General features: G+C 40.0%; 1 protein-coding gene across 1 annotated transcript; it reads right to left on the bottom strand.

Annotated features, from left to right (window-relative positions):
• Window positions 1–4,965: 4,965 nt before the first annotated feature.
• Window positions 4,966–22,359, bottom strand: LOC131437077 (SET domain-containing protein SmydA-8). Its single transcript, XM_058606141.1, has 6 exons — window positions 21,850–22,359; window positions 20,966–21,103; window positions 7,177–7,299; window positions 6,709–6,899; window positions 5,461–6,203; window positions 4,966–5,385 (listed from the first exon to the last, which is right to left on the bottom strand). The coding sequence occupies exons 1-6, from the start codon at window positions 22,057–22,059 to the stop codon at window positions 5,138–5,140; spliced, it is 1,653 nt and encodes a 550-aa protein (XP_058462124.1). The 5' UTR covers window positions 22,060–22,359; the 3' UTR covers window positions 4,966–5,137.
• Between the last annotated feature and the right edge of the window lie 266 nt (window positions 22,360–22,625).

Genomic DNA, 22,625 nt, shown 5'->3' with positions numbered 1-22,625 from the left:
TAAATGATGTTGTTTTACAAAAAATATACGCTATTCGCCAATTATAATTTTTAAAGAATTTTAAATCTGGATGAATACGAATCATTGAATACTGTAAAAATAAAGTTCGAAGTAGCAAGAAAAGCAACTTACAATTATCAAGCTTGTGTAAATTGGATAGTCAATGACAATATATTGTCAAACGTCGACTACTTTGTAAATTTGAACCACATGGAATTTGGGTTGGTTCTCAAATTGAAAAGAAAGTTTGACTTTTGATGTGGAACACATCTTTATTTTCTATATAGGGGTGCAAATTAGAAACTCAAGGAAAAAGACACGTAGAAATGTGGTCAGGTTTTAAACACTTACAGCTCAGTATATATTGTATCAATTATTAATATTATTTCATTATTCGATAGGAAATATTTCTAAGATTCGATTTGAATGTATCAAACCACGTATTTTCAATTATAAATGATTAAAATTTTGATTAGTAGCGAGCAGTGTCCTATTTTGTCTGCTAAAAATCTCCGGCATACCGGCTTTCCCTGCCATAGACGACAGTTTTGAAGGAGTAAGCGATATATCAAAGGGAAAACATCGTTCGAATTGGTCAATCGAAGCAAAAGCGAAGCTGTTGGAAGCACACGAATCTATAAATAGAAGCAAAATTAAAGCTAACTTTTCAGTCCTACGCGTAGCATTCTAGAGGTAGGTTTATGCTCTGATCTTGTGTCATGCAAGCTCGGATGAAATTCCATGTTATGTCGTTTCGCTTGAGAAATTGACAACTACCCCAGGGTAAATTTTGAGTGCCTAAGATTAATTTCTAATTTATATAAGATGAACTCGATTGATAATGAGAAAAAGTTTATCGCTTCAACCGAAATCGCAGAATGGTAGAGAAACTATAAAAATAACTGTTTGCATACAAACCCAAGCTTGGCGAAGAGAAGATTTGATATCAAAATAGTATAACAAGTATGTACAAAGATATAATTGCATACATTTGGGATATTGGTGTAATTTCGTCGGCTATAAAACAAACAATGTTCGGTGTTGGTTCCTAATCTAGGCAGACTCTCGCGCAATTGCGGATTCAAAAGTGTGACGATTGATTGAACTGTTTGATTGTAGATTATTAGAAACTTTGGTTGCCTCGTTCCACATCAATGGCTCGAACAACCCCATGGGGCTGATCCTTGTAGTTTTCTTAGATTTGTTTAATAGAACAGATGATTTGACTGTATTTATTAACTATTTCATTGAGATTTTTATTCCAGTATGTTATGTGTTAAATATTTTTATAAATTTATCAATTAAATTTTAAAATACAATTTTTGGATTTTTTTGCGTCATGGCATGTTTTGAATAGTCGGAGCATATTTCGTATATGTTAATGTATTACATCGACAATTTTCAGCATCACACATATTTGCAAATGTCAGCAACGAAGTTGAAAAAGTAAGGCAGCAGATCTAATCAGAATGAGCAATAAATCCACCGAATCATCCGTTAGAGTTTACAGTACTGTTTGGTATTTTTTGACGGGTCGACGAAAGCTTGATTACCGAGCACTTTGTACTCAATTCAATTCTGCCTTTCCATGAGAAACTGATATACGATCTCTCAGTTAGGGTGGATCGATTTTTTGAGATTTTCTTCAAACAAGACATTTTTTGAACCGCTAATTTATGGATATGTTGTCAATAAGTGCCTATAATTTATAGTAAAAATATGCAAATATTGTTAAGTTGAAGTTTTGTGTTTGAAAAAGTCAATTGTATAACTTTTCAACGGCTTTCATGATTCGCGACCAGTGGGCACTATGTAATTTTATATTTTTCTTTGAAATCTTATACATTTATTTACTATCATTTTGTTATCATTAATTATATTATATATCATTTTTATAGATGTGGATTTTATTATTATTAGAAGAGAAATACTTCACTTCCTGCAATATTGCGAAGATTGTTAGAAGAGGATAACTAACACTCTACATTAACTGTTATATATTATTTTGTATATTGTTTTATAATATACTAGCTGACCCGTCGAACTTCGTTTCGCCCAACAATTATTTGTTCGAATTTATGTTTTCGGACATCACAATTGCCAAACGACTAAATGGTTAACGTTTCTCTCCGTTATTTTTCTGATTAACCTACAATGAATGGAATTCCACACACATTCGCTTTAGCCCGAAAAAGAAATATCACCAAAAATTAATGTGAAAATGTGAAATACTTCTGTTAAGCAAAAATTGAGCAAGTGTACAGATTATCATCTCATCCTTTGAATCAAAATACTGAACAGAGATCCCTCACTAATGACACGTTTTCTCTTCCAGATGTGATTCTTGCTTTCGGTAATCGATGAAGAAGCTTACTAACCAGAATTTTGTATTCATAAATATAACAAAATGCTGAAGAGTTTCTCTTCTAGAGTTGTTCATTCGGTAGAGTGAGATATGTTTACAGTTTGTATGTAGCCCAAGTAACTAAAAGTTCGTAAAAAAAAGATTTCTGAACAATCCGTTTTTATGGAATTACTTATACTTGAATGTTCACCCGACGAAACAGAACAAACTTTGAAGCTGTTACAGCTTTTAAGTAGTGAGAAAGTTTTCTCAGAACTTGTTCTGTACGTTCATGTTGCCAAAAAGTACCACGCGTACTTTAGAACTCTAATAAAGTGGATATTTTTCAGGTACTGTGAAACTTCTGGTTGTTTGGAGGAACGACGCTTAAATTTTAATTTGATATTCATCTTACCAATTTGAACATTCTTCACAGAATATGAAATGTAAAATGACGGTCTCGTTCCATTATGCAATTATGCACATTGATCAAAATGCAACTTATTATGTGCGCTTAGTGTAATCCAAATCATTAGAAAGCAAAATGCAGTGAATATCTCTTAGTTTGACCTTAGCGCTTCTACAGCACAATCTCTTCATTGATTCACTCAAAAATATTCTGATTAGTTGAACTCGCGCTCGCGATGACCAATACTATTCATCTAACTCCATTGAACACAATTCATCAACTGGTAAATGATATCAGAACTTTTTCTCCTGACTGAGCATTCCGTCATTGAGTCATTTGGCAAGCAATAATCTCGATACCCTATTAAGCACGTGGCTCGAAATGAAGAACCATATGAATCATGAATCGTTGCGCGCCAACAGATTCTTTCAACGATCTAGTATTCCTTTCTTCGACGGCCAAACACTCATGCAACTCGTTATGCGCCAAACACCTATCAATGATCTAGCAATCATTGGCAAGTGGAAAATTCCATTGTCCATACAAAATAACTTTATTGGTTTTTCCCACTTTTCCGGTAAGTTTTCCTAATTTTTTGATGTACGAACCCGGTGGGGGTAAAAACTGATCAAACAAAAAAAAAGCATCTCAATCCGTCCATCCGTTCTTACGTGATGCGATTACAAAGAATGATCTCTGCATTTATATATATATAGATTATATTATATTATTTTGTAATATATTATATCATTTTATGTTATATTAATTTCATTACACTATATTTTATTGTATTAATCAATATAAAACATTTATCAAGAGGATGTAAAGGGGAGGGAGCATCAGGGCATCGGACGAATTGATGACTGGACGAGGGATTGTGGATAGCCAGCCCAAGTCACTTGAAGGAAACTTGTTTCCTCTGAAGGTTTGACAAGAGTCTGACGCGCCCTTTTCAAACAAACCATCAAGCTGGTTCAAGCATGTATAGCGATATGCTTCATCCATGCACTGGATAGTATGGTTGGGAGAGCATCTTATATTACCGCGGAATACGAGTGAGTGACTCTACTTACATATCCGCCCAACCCTTTTTGTTCGCTTTTCGGTAACAGCTATAGTAAGAAGGTGAATGGATGAGTCATATCGGGACTACTGTAAGTCTACCCGCATTCACTGGCAAGTCCTTGAACTGATGGTGGCTTCACTTCACATCACATCACATCTCATGCGCCTCCATTTATTTATGATGATTATACACATTCCCACATTCTTACCTCTTTTAGATTGTTAACCTTTATGCTTTATAGCTTATACGCATGGGCAATTTCCAAGATTGATTCAAAAATGCACTATGAATAATGCTCAGACTTAGATTATAAAGAAATAGAAAGAAGAAATAAGTGAAACAAATTTCTGGAACCCAAACATATCAATACCCAAAGTTTTAAGCCAGAAAATGAAAATTATATCATTCTGAAATGATTCTCGTTCTCGGAAGAAGAACATTCTGTGTAATTTTAGAAGTATTTTCAAACATGTTGGATACCTACAATAACAAAAGTGTTATTTTAAATAGTCTGTTTTACAATCTAAAAGAGGTAAGAATGTGTTCTATTACATAAAAGGAGGCTTGGAAAGCTATGGTCTGGCAAGCAATTTGTAGCTGCGTTAAGATTTCGAAACCCTTCATCACCACTGCTTCAATGAACAGCGAAATATACATCAAGGAATGTTTACAAAAACGACTTCTACCCATGATTCGAAGCCACAAGGATCCTGTTGTCGTCTGGCCAAATCTTGCTTCTTGCCACTACTCGAAATCAACGATAGAATGGTATACTACCAAAAATGCCACTTTCGTCCCAAAAGACATGAATCCACCAAATTGCCCACAACTTCGACCAATTGAGGAAGTTTGGGCATTAACGAAGGCACATCTTAGGAAACATGTCTCGGCAGCCGAAACCATTCAACATTTCGAAAAAGATTGGAAAAAAGTGTCAAAACTTGTCGCCAAGAAGTCTGTACGGAATTTCATGAAAAACGTTCGCAAGAAGGTGCGCCAGCTAGTCTACAATGGCTAAGTAGCAAATGTTGAGAATAATATTCTGTTGTTGTAGTCTAATATTATCAGTATATCGAATACAATTTGAATATCTAACACTTGTGAATTATTAACAGCGAAATCAAAGTGCGTCCATACTTTCTGGGACAGTCTTTATTTCAACTTGAACTGCCGCCAAGTGTCACTTCGGATTGTTCAAGAACTACTGATTATGCGGACGAAGCTTGAATATTCTTCTCATATTCCAGATATCAAACACACTAAAAAAAATCTGGTCAAACAACGAAACTCGTCTTTCTGTCTTTTCGTTCGTAAAAAGTTATTCCATTCTCAATCCCAGTAACATCATCAAAGATTTAACATTGATTCTCGCTTGTTCGCAAATGTGACTCTCCGGCATCTCGTCACATTCATTTGACAGCATCCGAACGCACTCATTTGCGTTGTACAGTGAGTCCTCGAGAGCACTTTTTACTGCAGGCCCTCCGGATTCTACTCCCCGGCGGGCAAACTCTGCCAATGCAGCGTGCAGCTCGAACCGGGTTGTGCCGATAACACGAGCCTCAGCTAGAAAATAAACAGAGCTGGATTATTTCAAACCCGAACCGTACCGAACGGAATGTTCATGGGAACTGAACTTACCGGGACAAATCTTCTCAAACAAACGAATCAAATCTTGACACATTTTCATTTTACTCATTAAATCTTCATCTGATATCTCTTTGATAGCATCCGGACTCCCGCCGCCGATTACTTGCGAAAGTAAAATTTTTACATCCACAAGATAGTGATGATTTGGACTCAGCCAGCGAGAATAATGAGATATGAACAAGTTGCAATGCTTTTCGTTGGTTTTTTCCATGGCGTCCAGGTCAACTCTAACTCTGTCTAGAATAGTCGAAATTTCCTTGAATTCGACCGCTGCTTTACACTTGTTGCAAGTCCAATTGCTATGCCAGTTCTTGCCGCTCTCTGGCAATAATAACCCAGTACAGCTCGAATCTTTTTTGAAGCCAGAACATTTCATGGCACTGAAATAGGTTCCGAATTCCGTAGGATCAATGCATCTGGCACATGTACAACGGAACAATTTGGTTTGCTGCAGGTGATCCAACCGGTTGCACGTGCTCCACAAAACATCCGAATACGAGATACTCAACCGTTCGCCACTCTTGATCGGATTCGGAGCCCACAGGACGATTTCACCCTTCGTGGTGAACGTCTTGGCCAGATTCGGAGTGCAGGAGTGTTCAGCCATCGAGGCGTTGCTGTAGACCGCCACCGACGGTGGATCGGTCAGCGGTATCTCGTGGCCATTGACTTGCAAAATACCGGTCACCCTCAATATTTCATCCTCAGTCCATTTGTTTTCACACTTGAAGAATCTATTCCATCGCCGGCGGCATCATCATGGACACATCCGATATCGCAGCATAATTTATGTCGTAAACGCCCGGCAGCCCCCAGCAGACATACACACACAAAATATCCATCCGTTCGGTACACGTGGCAGTGACGAATATACCCGGAAAATGGCATAATAGGAAGGAGCATATGGGGAGACAAAATACAAGAGCATTATATTATAAATGTATGGTATTATAGCATGAAAATATAGGTTTGCAATCGCTTTAATGCTTTATCAATCTGTTGATGATAGGAGCGGTGACATCGCAGGATAGGGTTTTCCTGACGAGTTTGACAAGATATTTATACAGACTTTTCAAATAAATGAGCTCAAAATGAAGAAGCAATTTAATACATTAAATTGCGATTGCGATGCGATTGGAAACTTATTTCTATTTTACTATTTTCATGACACATTTAAATTTACACCACCATCCTAATGAAATGGTAGAGAAGAAAAAAAACCTTAAGGATAGAACCTACCGTGGAATCAGCTTGGCAACTCCTTCCCGATCGTCTCGCCATTGCTTCGATCCCCGGCGCTGATCCTCGTGCGATTCTAATTTGATTAATGATTGCCATTTGGCCGGATTGGTCTCAGCCAGTAGCAGACAACGCAAAGGAGTTACACACTGATAAACCGGATGCGGGACGTAGAAGTGCTGCAGCGACATCTGAAAGTTGATTCAGGCGGAAGTAACGTTATTACAAATCCATACTACTGGCAATGCAAAATGGGTGCGTGCGGACCGGGAGCGTACACGATTTTAATCAGTTTTAGTGTTTGCACAGGCACCGATTTGCATTCCAACATATGAAATAGCAGGGATTACGGCTGGTGGTCTGTAAATAATGTGCTTTCCGGTGAAATAACAGTCCTGCCTATCGCCTACAGTGACAGCGCAGGAAGTTCTGGAATCCATTCCTTCGGAGCTTGAACGTCTCACTTACCTTGCTACCCCGGGCCATGGTGAATTTGCATTCCGCCTGATGACTGGACCGATCTTGACATTTTCGTTTGCACACTGGCCAGCCGCATCGTTCGCACTCGAGAAACTGTTTCTCGGTGAGTGCCTGTAGGAGATAGTGAGGAGATGAGTTCTAGTTCGACAGGAACATGGTTTCTTGTTGATGTCTGCTTCAATATTCTAAGTCGATTACTGTTGTGTAAAGTGTAGGTAAAGAAAAAATCAATTTTTGTGTTGCCGTGACTTGTTTGCGTTGTAATGAAGAGGTTATTTATGTTTTCTTTCATTTAGGAGCAATAAAAAGCACGATGGAGCGGAAGTCTCATAGTCACGCGGACGTGAAGCCTCCTCGTATTTAATATCAACCGATAAAAATAATCCAACATTTACTTATCAACTGCTACATACGAATGATTAAACCTAATCCCACCTAGCAATTAAAAACTACAAAAAAAACATTTCAGTATCAAACTTTTCACAGGAAGACAGGTGTACCTCAAGTATGTTAAAACATCGACAAAGAAGTGCATCCAAGTCTAACGACAAATTATGTTAATGTCTAGAGTTCCTATAACCAGAGTGACGACGTCTCATCCGTAATGTTGGCAACAAAACAAAACATTTTATCCGAAATATTGGCAGTTTCGTTAGATTTCCATTGTATTTGACAGGTCGTTTGCTCGTTTGGAACAAAGCTGTCATTCCAAACCAACGGCTGTCGTCACTCTGGTTATAGGCACTCTATTAATGTCGTTAGACTTTGATCAAACCAATATAAACATATTTTAGCGAAAAACGTCGTGCAAACAAGTGGTAAGGTTTGAAAAAGATAAACATTTAAACATTTCAAAACCGGCGGAGCATAAATATTTTGTAGTTTTTTCAAGTTGTTACTTGTTCCTATTTAACGGCAACAGCGTTGTTTAAAATTCAGGGCATGTTTTGCCTTTCTCATATAGAAAGGTTATGCAATCACTTGAAAAACCGACCAGTAAAAATTGGCCCGGAGGGCCAAGTGTCATATACCATTCGACTCAGTTCATCGAGCTGAGCAATGTCTGTGTGTGTGTGTGTGTGTGTGTGTGTGTGTCACTTAAACCGGCGAAACAAAATCGTAAAAAAATTTCTAAACTGGTCTCAAAACTACACAAATCGATAGTCATTATAAGTAGGCAACTAAACAAACCGATTCCGGCTATCCTGGTTCCCGGTATCCGGTTCCGGAAGTACCGGAAATAGTGGTCATATATATAAAAATGGATCTCACTCACTTTTCTCAGCGATGGTTTGACCGATTTCCACAAACTTAGATTCAAATGAAAGGTCTCGTGGTCCCATACGGAATTCCTGAATTTCATCCGGATCCGACTTCCGGTTTCGGAATTATAGGGTAAAGTGTGTTCAATATTGTACACCGTCACTTAAACCGGCGAAACAAAAAACGTAAAAAAATTTCTAAACTGGTCTCAAAACTACACAAATCGATAGTCATTATCAGTAGGCAGCTAAACAAACTGTTTCCGGCTATCCTGGTTTCCGGTATCCGGCTATCCTGATTTCCGGAAAGTGCATATAATAGTGATCCCATATCGTTTTCTTAAGGATGGCTTACGCAATCAAAGCACTCTTTTATTCTGTATGTTATGCATAAACAATCTCTTGGTTTCTTTCAAAACTCGAAGAGAATTTTTTTGAATAGAATACCACAATATACAAAATCTAAAATAAAAATAAAAATACCACAATATACAAATACGAAAATCGTTTCACTCAAAATTATGTTTCCTTGCTGATATTTGTTATTTTATGACTATATACAGCCGTTTTGTACGCACTTGGTCAAGGAAACGACTGGACAATGCGCAACTCAGGCCCCAGTATGGTTTATAGCGTCTTGTCCAGTAACTCCTATCCCTACCTCCCCGCGGTGCCGGCTGGGGTACGAGTAACCATAGGAAAGATCGGGTAACCAATCCCGGTGGGACCTTGGTAGTATGCTGACAGGGAAGGGGAGCTTGCTTTCTCTTTACAGAGAGCAAGCCTACCCGAGCGTCTGTTCCCCATGTTGGGGGGGCTCGAAACAGCGTCTGTTCTCCATGTTAGGAGCGGCTGATTACCGTCCTTGTTGCAAAGGGGGACTCTAAACAGTGCTGACACGATGGCCCTCCGGCGAGACAGGACGTTGGTGCAGGCCTTACAAGCCGCCCGGAAAATACTTGTTACACCTAAGGAGTGTATCGATAGAGATGGTCGGGTATAGAAATTCTTATACCCGAACCCGACCCGTACCCGAGTGATCAGCAAAAAAAATTACCCGTACCCGACCCGTACCCGATTAAAAATTTAAAAAATTACCCGTACCCGACCCGTACCCGATCAATAATACAAAAAAATTACCCGTACCCGACCCGTACCCGAAAAAAAATAAAAAATTTTACCCGTACCCGATTAAAAATTACCTGTACCCGTACCCGACCCGAATGAGTAGTAAAAATTTTACCAAAATTCAGTATGGAAAAAATAAAGTGTTTTAGATATCGAGCCGTATCAGGCTCTAGTTGGTAAGAAAAATACATTAAAATGCTTGTTTACTTTTAAACATATAAATACAATGTGAAGCATGAATAATGTAATGTAACTTTTTTTTAAACATGCAAACCATTTTCGTTCAGCGGAAGGATACAACTAAGTTTCTGTCAAATCAGAAGTGACATTGAGGTTACCAATGTCGAAATAACCGCTAGTTCAAAAATAAATGTTAGATGGCGGACCCTGTAGATTTTCAATGTCTTTGGTACTTTATACTAATTTACAAATGTGAACAAAAGGGAGTAATATCAACTCAAATTTTTCGAAAAGTATATTTACCCAAAATGTCGTAATACCCGTTGTATTCAATTTTGGGTAGGTATGGTTTTTACGAAACAGTGCGACTTTTGATCCAATTCTTTAGAACCACAAGTAAGCGTGCTCATTATCTTGACACACAAATAAAAATTTACATTCGAATCACTTGAAAAATCACGTAAAATAGTTCCAAATGTCAAATTGAATATTACACGTGACGAAAATGAATGTTATGCGAACATCCCCTAAAATGAATAGTTTGTTATCAGTTCGTTTACTTGAATTGACCAAAGAATCAAACAATGTACGTGTATTCCCGGTGTGAAAAATTCAATTTTGAACATGGTGAACAGTGAGTCCTTCAAGTGTAAGTAGTTTGAACATTCGTAGGAAATTTTTTTGGTTACAATTTTTTACTACAAAGCAAAATGAATTATGATTTTGATTTAAATTAATCTGTCAACTATGCCCGTTTTGTAAGCCTCACAAACCCACACCCACGATGTTAACGGTAGCTGGTGGTTTTTACAGCCATTGAACCGGTGGAACCCTCAACGAGTGAACACGGTGAAAATTTGAGTATTTCGCGAGAAAAGATTTTCACCCTTACTTTTGCGACTCCACGTTGTCACGCATCGAGATTTTCACTTGTTGTCCAGTGAAAAGAAACGAAAATTAACTAGCAATATAGCCCAACTTGCTGTGCCATCAATCGGTGTCATTTCAAGTGAGGTGACACCACCCAGAAGTGCAGAATAAGAAGAACTTCTATGCAGATTTTCTGAATTAAATGTTCATGTTTTTATGGTAAGAATCCTAATGATTTTTATGAAAATTTTGAAAATCTCCAACCAATATTTAAAATAACAGTTTTCTGGTATCTGAATGTGATATGAGTACTACACTACATTTTATATACTGCCCATCCTTGCATATCAGTCCCATATGGAAAATCGGCATGTTGAGAAAAAGACGATCAAAAGTTTATTTCCGATTTTTTTTATTTATTATGCTCCCTAATGCTGGTCCCGGGTTGGCGGTTCAATGCATAGGACGCTGGTCTTACAAGCCAGCTGTCGTATGTTCGAGTCCCGACCTGGAAGGATTCTTAGTGTCAGTAGGATCCATAGTACTAGCCATGCAATGATTCTGTACGCTAAGAATCGGCTGCGAAGTCTGTTGAAACAGAAAGGCCAAATTCCACGAAAGGAATGTAATGCCAAGACTTTGCTTTGCTCCCTAATGCTAAATCTTGGTATTATTACATGAAATATCGGTAATACACCTTTGCTGTTCCAATATTGCAAGAAATGAAATTATTGAAATTTTGCACTGAATGGGACTGATATGCGGGTACTTTAGCATATGGGACACAGAAATGAGTTGATATTTTTTTATATTTTACTGAACAAACCCTCAACTTTAATTGCAATTTCTGAGAGTATATTGAGGAAAGACTCCATTCCTCAAGCTAACTCAAAATTGGCGAAAATCGATATGAGACTGATATGCGAGTATGGGCAGTATATGAATCAAATAATTTTTACTGGATTGTGCATTAAACAGCTTTAAAATGGCAGTCCATCAAAACCTACGTGAAAAGTAGATTCCGACCGCAACATCATAGAGCTAAGGCAGTGTGTCTTATTAAATATGTTATAAACAAAGTAGGGCGGGAAATATTCACATACCTTTTCACGTAACTATGATTGATACTTTTTTAAATGAAGAAAAAAATGAAAAAGATGCCAGTTGACAGGTCTGGTCCTAGGCGCGAATGTCAAAACCCCTTGAATCAAATTGATTATTTTTCGGAAGAACTGTTTTGCAATGAAAAAATCTCGTCAACGTGTAAACATATTTCTGTGAAGTACAAATGGTCGGGTAATCGATCCGAAAAAACAATTTACCCGACCCGTACCCGAGTGAGCAGTAAAATTTTTTACCCGTACCCGACCCGTACCCGATTGAAAATAAAAATTTTTACCCGTACCCGACCAAAAACCCGTCGGGTACGGGTACGGGTCGGGTTTCGGGTAAAATACCCGATACCCGACCATCTCTAATAAGTAGTTAGCAACATTCAAACAGTTATTACTCTGAAATGGCTTAATTTTTTGCAGCGTGTTTTGCGGTGACATGTTTGTTTACATGTCAATAACAGCTGCGCAATCGATTGGTTTCGGTACGGTTTATCGATTCAATGATAAGTCGAATTGATCCGGAATCTGGAAAAAAAAATTTCTGCACACTTGGTGCTCAGAAAGTGGTGTCACGTACAACGAAATTGCAAAACGGGTGAAACTGCACCACACCAGTGTCAAAAATAATATCGAGAAGTTCGGTAAGACCCTTTCCATGAAGGCCCGACTTAAAAGTGGTTGAGTACATCAGGAAAGAGCCATCGGCGTCGACGCGGGATTTGGCCAAGCAGTTCAACACCAGCATCGGAATGATTCAACGGATCAAAGTTCGGAACTCCCTGAAAACGTACAAGAAAAAAAAGGTGCCGAAAAAGTCCCTGGTACAGCAAGTTCAGGCCAAAACAAGAGCGCGAAAACTGTATAACCGGATTCTACAGAATAAAGACGGATGCATCCTGAACGACGACGAAACCTACGCCAAGGAAGACTCTCGAGCGCTGCCCGGATCGCAATATTATACGAAATCGGTGTACTAGGACCTGGACGACGCTGACACCACGGTGGCGATGGAAAAGTTTGGGCAGAAGGTGTTAGTGTGGCAAGCAATTTGTACCTGTGGTTTGCGGTCGTGTACGAGGAAGAATGTTTGAAGAAGAGAATGCTGCCACTGTACAGAAAGCATAAGGCTCCTCCTCTCTTCTGGCCGGATTTGGCTTCAGCCCACTACGCCAACTCCGTTCTACAGTGGTTGTCAAAAAATAATGTACAATTCGTAGAAAAGGTCATCAACCAACCGAACTGCCCGGATCTTCGGCCAATTGAAAGGTATTGGGCAATTGTCAAGCGGCACTTTCGGAAGGAAGGTACAGTGTCCCAAAACATGCAGGAGTTAAAAAAAAAACTGGACTGCTGCCACCAGGAAAGTCACAAAAATAACTGTGCAGAATTTAATGAAGAATGTCAAGTCCAAAGTGCGAGCGTTTCACAGAAACTAGGATTTTCTTCAATATAATCAGTGAAATGCATAAAAATGTAACTTTTCTACAATATATCGAAAACTGATGTCAAAATATGTTTTCTTTCGCTTTTTTATTCAATAATCAATGTTGCTAACTACTTTTCGATACACTCCTTAACCGAGGAAGAAATACGACTCGGAATAATCGGCAAAGACCTACGCGACGAAATAAGGACTACGATTGGAAGTTTGGCACATGGAACTGCAAATAGCTTGGCTTCCTAGGATACGATCGAATGCTGCATGATGAGCTTCAAATCCGCGGCTTCGATGTAGTAGCACTGCAGGAACTTTGTTGGACGGGACAGAAGGTGTGGAAAAGTGGACATCGAGCGGCTACCTACTACCAGAGCTGTGGGACAACCAGCGTTCTAGGAACGGGATTTGTAGTGTTGGGCAAGATGCGTCAGTGCGTGATTGGGTGGCAGCCAATCAGTGATAGGATGTGCGTATTGAAGATCAAGGGCCGTTTCTTCAGTTACAGCATCATCAACGTGCACTGTCCACATGAGACGAGACCCGATGACGAGAAGGAAGCACTTTACGCGCAGCTGGAACGAACCTACGACAGCTGTCCACGGCGGAATGTAAAACTCGTCATCGGCGACATGAATGCTCAGCTAGGCCGGGAGGCAATGTACAGGCCTGTGATCGGGCTGGAGAGCCTGCACGCGGTAACTAACGACAACGGCCAACGATGCGTGAACTTCGCAGCCTCCCGGGGAATGGTAATTCGAAGCACCTTCTTCCCCCGCAAGGATATCCACAAAGTCACCTGGAAATCACCTGATCAACATACGGTAAATCTAATCGACCACGTTCTCATCGACGGGCGATTCTCTCCGACGTCATCGATGTCCACACCTACCGCAGTGCCAACATTGATTCTGACCACTACCTTGTCGCGGTTTGTATGCGCTCAAAACCATCGACGGTGCCCAACACTCGTAGCATGGGAACGCCGGGACTCAATCTCGAGCAGCTACGTAGCGTTCGTACTGCAGAGGAATACGCGCAACAACTGGAGGTAGTGCTACCATCGGAAGAGCAGCTTGGCGCGGCGACTCTTGAAGACGGCTGGAGGAATATAAGGTCCGCCGTGAGTAGCACTGCTTCAACCGTACTAGGTATGAGGTTATCGAATTGAGAAAATGACTGGTTCGACGGCGAATGTCAGCAGTTGGTCGAAGAGAAGAATGCAGCAAGGGCTCCAATACCGCACGAGAGTGAACGAGGAACGTTACAGACAGGTGCGGAACAGACAGAACACGGAAGACCAAGATCGCGAAGCGATGGAACAGCTGTACCGCGCAAATGACACACGGAAATTCTATGAGAAGGTGAACCGCTCACGTAGAGGCTACACGCCACAGACCGAAATGTGCAGAGCTACCAGTGGTAACCTCTTCACGAACGAATGTGAGGTGATCAACAGGTGGAAGCAGTACTATGACGAGCATCTGAATGGTGAAGTACAAGATACAGAGAACGACACAGGAATCAATCTGGGTGCACGCTCAGCCGACGACAGATTCCCAGCACCGCGGGCAATGATCAGGCGAGCTGCTCAAACATGGAGGAGAGGCACTGGCTAGAGCGCTGCACTGGATGATTTCTAAGATTTGGGAGAAGGAGATTCTACCGCAGGAATGGATGGATGGAGTGGTATTTTCCGTTTACAAAAAGGGCGATAATCTAGATTGTTGCAATTACCGCGCAATCACATTGCTGAACGCCGCCTATAAGGTAGTCTCCCAAATCCTTTGCCATCGTCTATCACCAATAGCTAAGGAATTCGTAGGGCCATACCAAGCGGGATTTACTGGAGCCTGCGCCACTACGGATCACATATTCGCGATAAGACAAGTACTCCAGAAGTGTCGTGAATACAACGTCCCCCACCTATTCATTGACTTCAAAGCGGCATACGACACAATCGATCGAGAACAGCAATGGCAAATAATGCACGAATACGGTTCCCCGGATAAACTGACGCGATTGGTCAAAGCAACGATGAATAGAGTGATGTGCTACGTCCGAGTATCTGGAACGCTCTCGAGTCCTTTCGAATCTCGGAGAGGGCTACGGCAAGGTGATGGACTCTCTTTTGTCTTGTTCAATATTGCCTTGGAAGGTGTGATTCGAAGAGCGAGGATCGACACGAGTGGTACGATCTTCCGAAAGTCCGTACAGATTTTTGGCTCCGCAGACGATATTGATATTGTGACACGTTCCCTTGAGAAGATGACGGAAACCTACATCGGACTGAAAGCTGAAGCTAGGCGTATCAGACTGACCACAAATGCGTCAAAAACAAAATACATGAGAGGAAGAGGCTCTAGAGAAGAAACACTGCGCCTTCCACCACGAATATTGATAGACGGTGACGATATCGAGGTGGTTGACGAGTTCTTGTATTTGGGCTCACTGGTGACCGCCGATAATGACACCAGCAGAGAAATTCAGAGACGTATTTCTTTAGGGAGGCACTTGTGCGTACTTTGGACTCAGAAAAATCTTTCGATCGAGAAAAGTACACCACCGCAAGAAATTGATGCTCATTAGACCGGTTGTTCTCTATGGCCACGAGACCTGGACTATGGTGGCAGAGGACCAACGCGCCCTCAGTGTTTTCGAAAGAAAGGTACTGAGGACCATCTATGGCGGAGTGCAAATGGAAGACGGAACGTGGAGGCAGCGTATGAATCACGAATTGCAACAGCAGCTAGGATAACCACCTATCGTACGGACAGCTACAATCGGACGTCTACGATGGGCTGGGCATGTCATAAGGATGTCGGACGACAGCCCAGTGAAAATGGTTCTTGAATCTAATCTGACTGGTACAAGAAGAAGAGGAGCGCAGCAAGCAAGTTGGATCGATCAAGTGGAGGGTGATCTCCGAAGCATCCGTGCTTTGAGTGGCTGGCGAAGAGCAGTCATGGACCGAGTTATGTGGAGACGTATTCTTGATACAGCAAAGGACACCCCAGGCCTATATCTGTTAGGTAAGGTAAGGTGGTCAAGGAATATCTCAATCGTGTGTTCTATGTTTTCAAACAATTCAAGTCACAAAAACAAACAGTCCTGAACTAGCCTAGCCAAAGTGCAGACCTAAATCTCATATAACACCAGTGGGAAGAGCTAAAACGACGCTTTAGAACACGTTATTACTCAAACAAAAAGGTATTATTTACTGCTTTGCAATCTGAATGGTTCGCAAAGTCCAAAAGAACAAAGTATTTTTATTTATATTACTTTTTGATGATAACAATCAAACCGTGTTTCTCAGCTGCCATTTCACTAATGAACTCTAATTTAGAAAGACAATAAGATTATATGGAAATGAAGACATTTTTACTATTATGGGCTTTATAATGTAATAGATAACCATATAATCTACAAGGTGAGATGAAAAAACTGCAACAAAGTAAAACGCCATAATTTTTTCATTTTTTTTTTAAATTTTATTGAATGAAAGCAAAAAATGTCGGAAATAACATCAAATTTGAGAATCGGTTTAGATTTGTTCGAATTGGCCACCTTTGGCACGAACTATGGCCTTCAAACGGCCAATGAAACCATCACACGCTGCCCGAAAGTGGCTCTGCGGTATTTTGTCCCATTCTCGGCGAAGCGCTTGCTTGAGATGATCGACACTTTGGTATTTTTTAGTGCCAACCTTGCTTTCCAAAATACCCCAGGCACAATAGTCCAACGGATTGGCATCCGGAGATTTTGGTGGCCATTGTGCGGTGGAAATGAAGCGAGGAACCTCATTTCTTAACCATTCTTGGGTGGCGCGTGCTGAGTGCGATGGTGCTGAGTCCTGTTGGAATGTCCAAGGTCTGCGGCCGAAATGTTTGCGTGCCCAGGGCTTCAGAACTCCCTCCAAAATATTTTCGCGATAGATTTGCGCATTTATTTTGACCCCACGGTCGATGAATACGAGCGGCGAGCGACCATCGGCTGTTATGGCGGCCCACACCATCACCATGGCCGGCTTTTGAGTTCTGGTGGCCAACCGAAGTTGCAAATTTTCAGCTGACCTCTCTGGCAAGTAAACACGATCATTTTGTTTGTTTACAAACTGCTGGATAACGAATGGTTTCTCATCGGAGAAAACCAAATTCGGCAGTTCACCACTTTCGGCCAAGCGAAGCAACTCTTTAGCTTTTTCGAGTCTAACTTTTTTTTGCGCATCAGTAAGATCTTGCACTTTTTGGAACTTCAATGGCTTTAGTCCAAGCTCATTTTTCAATATTTGCCGAATGGCATATTGCGATATGTTCAGCTCACGAGCCATTTTTCGGCCACTGCGACGCGGATTTCGTTCAATTCGCTTCTTCACTTTTCGAACCATTTCTGCCGATGTTGCTGTTTTTTTTCGTCCACTTCCTTGACGTCGGGCTACGCTACCAGTATCACGGTAACGAGCGATGGTACGAGACACAAAAGATTTATTCACTTTTAAATGCTGGAGGGCTCTAACGATAGCCACTTGTGGTTTTCCAGCCAAATGCAAAGCAATCACACTATCACACTTGAATTCCATCACAAATAACTTTTTTTCTGAAAAATTCCCACCAAAATGCTTTTGTGCGCTTGTAAATAATATAATGAGCTGTCACTAGAATAAATCTGACAGCTGTGGGACGAGCGGTTTAGAAATGACAGCAGTCTGAAGTTGGTTGCAGTTTTTTCATCTCACCTTGTAATCATGAGTTATAAAACTTTGTAATTTAAGGTTATTATTTACTGTTTAACTTCCCTGAAGAAATCGATTTAGTGCGACTTTTCTAAAAAAAATACTTAAAATGAAGTACCTAGAAAAGATTAATAAGCGCTACTTTATCTAGGACTTGAAGAAGTTTAAGCTGAATACCTTCGATGCGTTGGATGCGGTTACATAAGACAATGTTGGAAATACCTAAAATGATGTTCACCGATCGGAAAGAGAAGGTGAGTGAGTTATTAGATGCCACAATGATTATAATTGCTCGCACACACACTATTTTAGACGAGATTCGCCAAAAAATACTGATTCCGATCCGAAAGTACAAACGCTAGTGCCCTTCAATAGCGTGTTCGGCCATGCTGATGCGGAATCGGGTGGAATTTTGGCGTAGCTGTTGATATATTCTTGATCCAGTTAAAAGAATTAAAACCCAACAATCTTATTACCGGTATTACTACACGGTGAAAACCAAGTGAAATGATTGTGACCCTTTATTATGGGTATTACTTCACGGTGGAAAGTCGCTTCAGAGACCAAAGTAATTACTTGGATGAACTTGATGTCACGCCACCAAAATTTTGTTAAAAAAAATAGTTTTTTCCACCACAGCGATCACTTCACTATGTGTGATACTGGTAATAGGGAAAATCAAGTGAAGTGACATGTAAGTGAAGTAAATGTGAAAGTGAAAGTGAGAACGGTAATAAGGGCCAGTATATAAGTTCCTTTTCCCCATTACACAATACAAGTAGGCTTAGAATTTTCACTACACAAAAATCTCAGAATTGCGGAAGCAAATGATGTCCTCATGGTAACAACCATATTATATATATAATAGGGCTGAAAAGTCACCACTTGTGGCTGAACACCCAATTTAAATCTTAATAATTTAATTTTAACTCATATTCCAATAAATAGTCCTATGCATTGAACCGCCAACCCGGGGCAATCTTTTGTTGTCATTCTATTTTATTTTCATTCCGTACTTTTGCTGATATGTTATTTTATTTCCTTAAATGTAAAAGTTAGTTGTATGTGTTTTTATTCTTACCCATGTTTCATTTTGTATCTAAGATTTCCTAAGAGTGTTAATTAAATTATTTTCCAATTTTTCAGCTTTCTTATTGATTCTCAGTCATCCATTTCCGAAAAAATTTTAATTTTTTTTTTAATAACATCTTTGTAAGGCCGGTCATGATGGTTTCACGTAAAAGAACTGAGGACATGCGTTTTTATTTAAATTATATTGACACTTGGGTCCCATAAATATTACTACTGCATGTTCACATTTCGTTATCTTCGGTTGATCAGGCACTTTTGGGCATCTGGTGTACACTGACTCACAATCGAAATGCATCACTACCAATTTGATACAACGCACCCAAAGGCACGGTAAAATGTATATTGTACATACACACAAAAACACATACATACATACACACACACACACAGGCACACACACATACACACATGCATACATACCTACAACATTGAGTTACTATTTCTACTCTAATAGATCCTAGTGTGCCAATAGTAATCTCATTAGTAGAGTCACCATGTTATTTTAGCAATAACTCGACTTTCAATAAATGAATTGTGGTAACATCGAATACAAAGTCTTTGCCTCGTCTCTAAGAAGCAATAACGCATAGCAGTAGTTCGGAAGTGGTTCAATACTACTGTTTTAGCGAAGCAAAATGCTCCAAATTTCATGTTACTTCTGAAATTAATCTATCAAACAGAGATAACAGATCTCACTATAACTAATGATTCTCGTATATGAAATGACTAATGGATTTGAGATGAATGGGGGTACCGTTACCCAATTTCTATCTCTTCTAATGATCGATCGTTAGTCCTGAGCTGAAACGGTAGCCTTTATTATCATTCTTGCATACACTTACTCTTACATTTCACTCACACATCATCTCACCCATCAGGTCCCAAACGATACATCCTCACAATACAAACTGGATGAACATCGTTTGACAGTTGGCAGTGGTTTGCTCATTGGTTAGGTCATTATTATTTCGTTCTATTCTACAATATTCTACCTCATTCCACAGTAATCCATTGTACACAAACCACCAATAAACGTCAAATATGGACTCGATTTACCGTTCATTTGTTGTCATCGTGTGAAACCCAATTGGGATACGTTCACTCCACTTAATTTCCACTTCACACTGGTAATAAGGGCCGGTAGTATGAAAATAAAACATAAAAAAGAGCTCTGTGAAGCCCTACCGGCCTCTCCAACCCCGGATGTTGGAGCGTAATGCAATCAACATCTTATTCATTTAATTCAATCATGAAACTAAAAGCTGTAACGCGTATCTTTATCAAATTGTAACGCTAATTGATTGTATGTGGTGATGTTTCCAATACCGTCAAGCCCACCAACCAATGGGAGGGTAGTTCCAAACTCCGTACGAGTAATTTATCGTCTGCATTTTTTGCCCGAAAAATCGTTTGCGAGGATTCCTAAGGCTATTCCGCAGATTGCACTGTTCTTCATTCCACCAAGGTCGTCTGTTGTTAAAATTTCGCTTGCGCCTTCTTCGAGGAACGAAATGTTGAAAAATCGAATCTAATTCACAATAAAACTTTTCTGTTGCTTCATCCAAATCTTTGAAACGGCTGAATGATTTTTTTTTTCAAGCACCTTTTTCAAGTCGTTGTAATTCGGGAACAAAATTGTAATTGTACGGAACTGATATCCATGAAGAAGTTGAAGGAAATCGAGAGTGCACTCTGTACCAAAATTTGTGAATTTTGATAATAGACTTAAAATAAAAATATTGCAAGATACGTTGCCTTTCTATCTTATTATGCCAGTATATTTTCTAATTCTTGAAAAAGCATTCAACTTTTTTTCAGTGCATATTTGAAAGGCGGCCCAATTGATTTCCTACAACATTGCACAAAACCATAAATTAGTGGCCCACGTGCAAATTAAACCATAAACTCTACGATGTATTCGGTCCTAAACCGAAAAGGTTTCCTTTGCTCTACGATTACTCACCTGAAGGCATCCTACGCAGACGGGAGCGGTTATTTGGGATGGCCCGCACACCAACGGAGCTTCCTTCAGCACAATCGCACCTGCTTTGATGTCCTTCGTGGCCTCCATGTACCGTCCGAAACGTTCATCACTGCTGATCTGTCGGTGAAATGAATAATAAATAAACAACTGTAACCATGCAGGGCCCAGTTCTATGCTTAGACAATGCGGCCCATCGTAAAATGGCACAACGAGTAGCATCAAAATGTCATCTGTTACCTTCGGCCATAAAGATACTGCAACACCGTGAACATTTTCCCATAAAGTTATTGAGAGCGAATGAAAAATATATATGCGGAAAACCAAATCCATATCACAGGGAGCTCTTGAAGATGATTTTGTTCTAAACCGAACAACTATCACCGATAAATTCGAACGCTTGTTTATTAAACATTGTTAAAATGAAGTGCCATGCGTCTCCATTCGTACATACCAAAATACAAAAATATTTTATTTCGTCGTCATCTAAATTTGCCGTTCCACATAAAACTCAATAAGCTTCCTCACGAGTTATTCAGGGATACTTAGAATAGATTACATAGTTGTTGTTTAAAATCTTTTCAGCACAATCTAATTACATAAGATGGTCTTAATGTTTACTAATAGATGCCTGTTTTTAGATACCGACCTAAATAGAGGGTGCGAGAGCAGAAAATCTAATGAAATCTTCAGAAAAGCTTCATCGACCGTAGAACATGACTTCAAATAAATCTAGTCGTTAGAAACAACAAAACTGTTTTTTGTTACTAGTAAGCTAAAGCAAGTTTTACCGATAAAAAGTAACGGATCCATTCTTCGTTCTTTTGTAGAAAATAATAATCTTTCCATGCGCCAGCAGAACATACCTTGAACGGATGGCAAACATGTTTATGATTCTTCCAGTCCTGTTTTTGATGTTCGACGCTGCAGTAGTACACGAGACTACATCCGGAGCACCGTTTTTTCGCCGACTGATTGCAGACTGGGCATATCCCTCCAGGAGTTTCCGTCACGTTCGTCGAACCGGGCTTAGCTGTTGACGAAGCTGTCGAAATTTCATCTACTTCGGACACCATTCTCACTGTTGCAGGAAAACAAATTATTTTCCTTCAATGCAGAGCACTAAAATTCTACGGAATTTCTGTGATTATATATATTTCACTTCCTTTCCCGACAGTTTAGCACAATGCCAATATCAATATTTGAAGCGTTTTCGTTCCACAGCAACTCACTATCACGGCCCAAGCGTTCCGGTGCAATGTGATGAAGAAAATGTAAATCTATTCCATTTTTGGACTACTTCAATTTTTCAAGACCGATCGCACACAACGTGTCTCTACTGAACCCCAAACTGTCCACACGATCACACAGCATGAGCTCTCCAACTGATCTGGGCTCATTTCACTCGTGGAAATAGGGAAAAGCCGGTGGCAATTTACTGCACTATCACAAACACATTTACGTTCGAGAAAGCAAGTTTTTTATGGTCTCCTATTCTGTTTTCATTTGGAAGTATACATTCGAAGAGAACGTAACCGTCTTCGACACGGAATAATTTTGGGTGATCTCCGTTGCATCCATAACCCAGTTGGCGAGAATGCTAAGACAACAAAACAACAACGCGACGTAATCTCTGGACCAG

Source organism: Malaya genurostris, chromosome 3, assembly GCF_030247185.1.
Source record: "Malaya genurostris strain Urasoe2022 chromosome 3, Malgen_1.1, whole genome shotgun sequence".
Classification (NCBI taxonomy): Eukaryota; Metazoa; Arthropoda; class Insecta; order Diptera; family Culicidae; genus Malaya; species Malaya genurostris.
This window is presented reverse-complemented; position numbering and strand designations above follow the sequence as displayed.

Excerpts from the sequence above, each read along its gene's own strand:
- LOC131437077 (XM_058606141.1), bottom strand. The coding sequence starts at position 22,059 with ATGGTGTCCGAAGTAGATGAAATTTCGACAGCTTCGTCAACAGCTAAG. Across the intron at positions 6,204-6,708 it reads GTTGCCAAGCTGATTCCACG|ATTCTTCAAGTGTGAAAACA; the intron begins GTAGGTTCTATC and ends GCGATGGAATAG. Across the intron at positions 5,386-5,460 it reads GTTTGAGAAGATTTGTCCCG|CTGAGGCTCGTGTTATCGGC; the intron begins GTAAGTTCAGTT and ends TTTATTTTCTAG.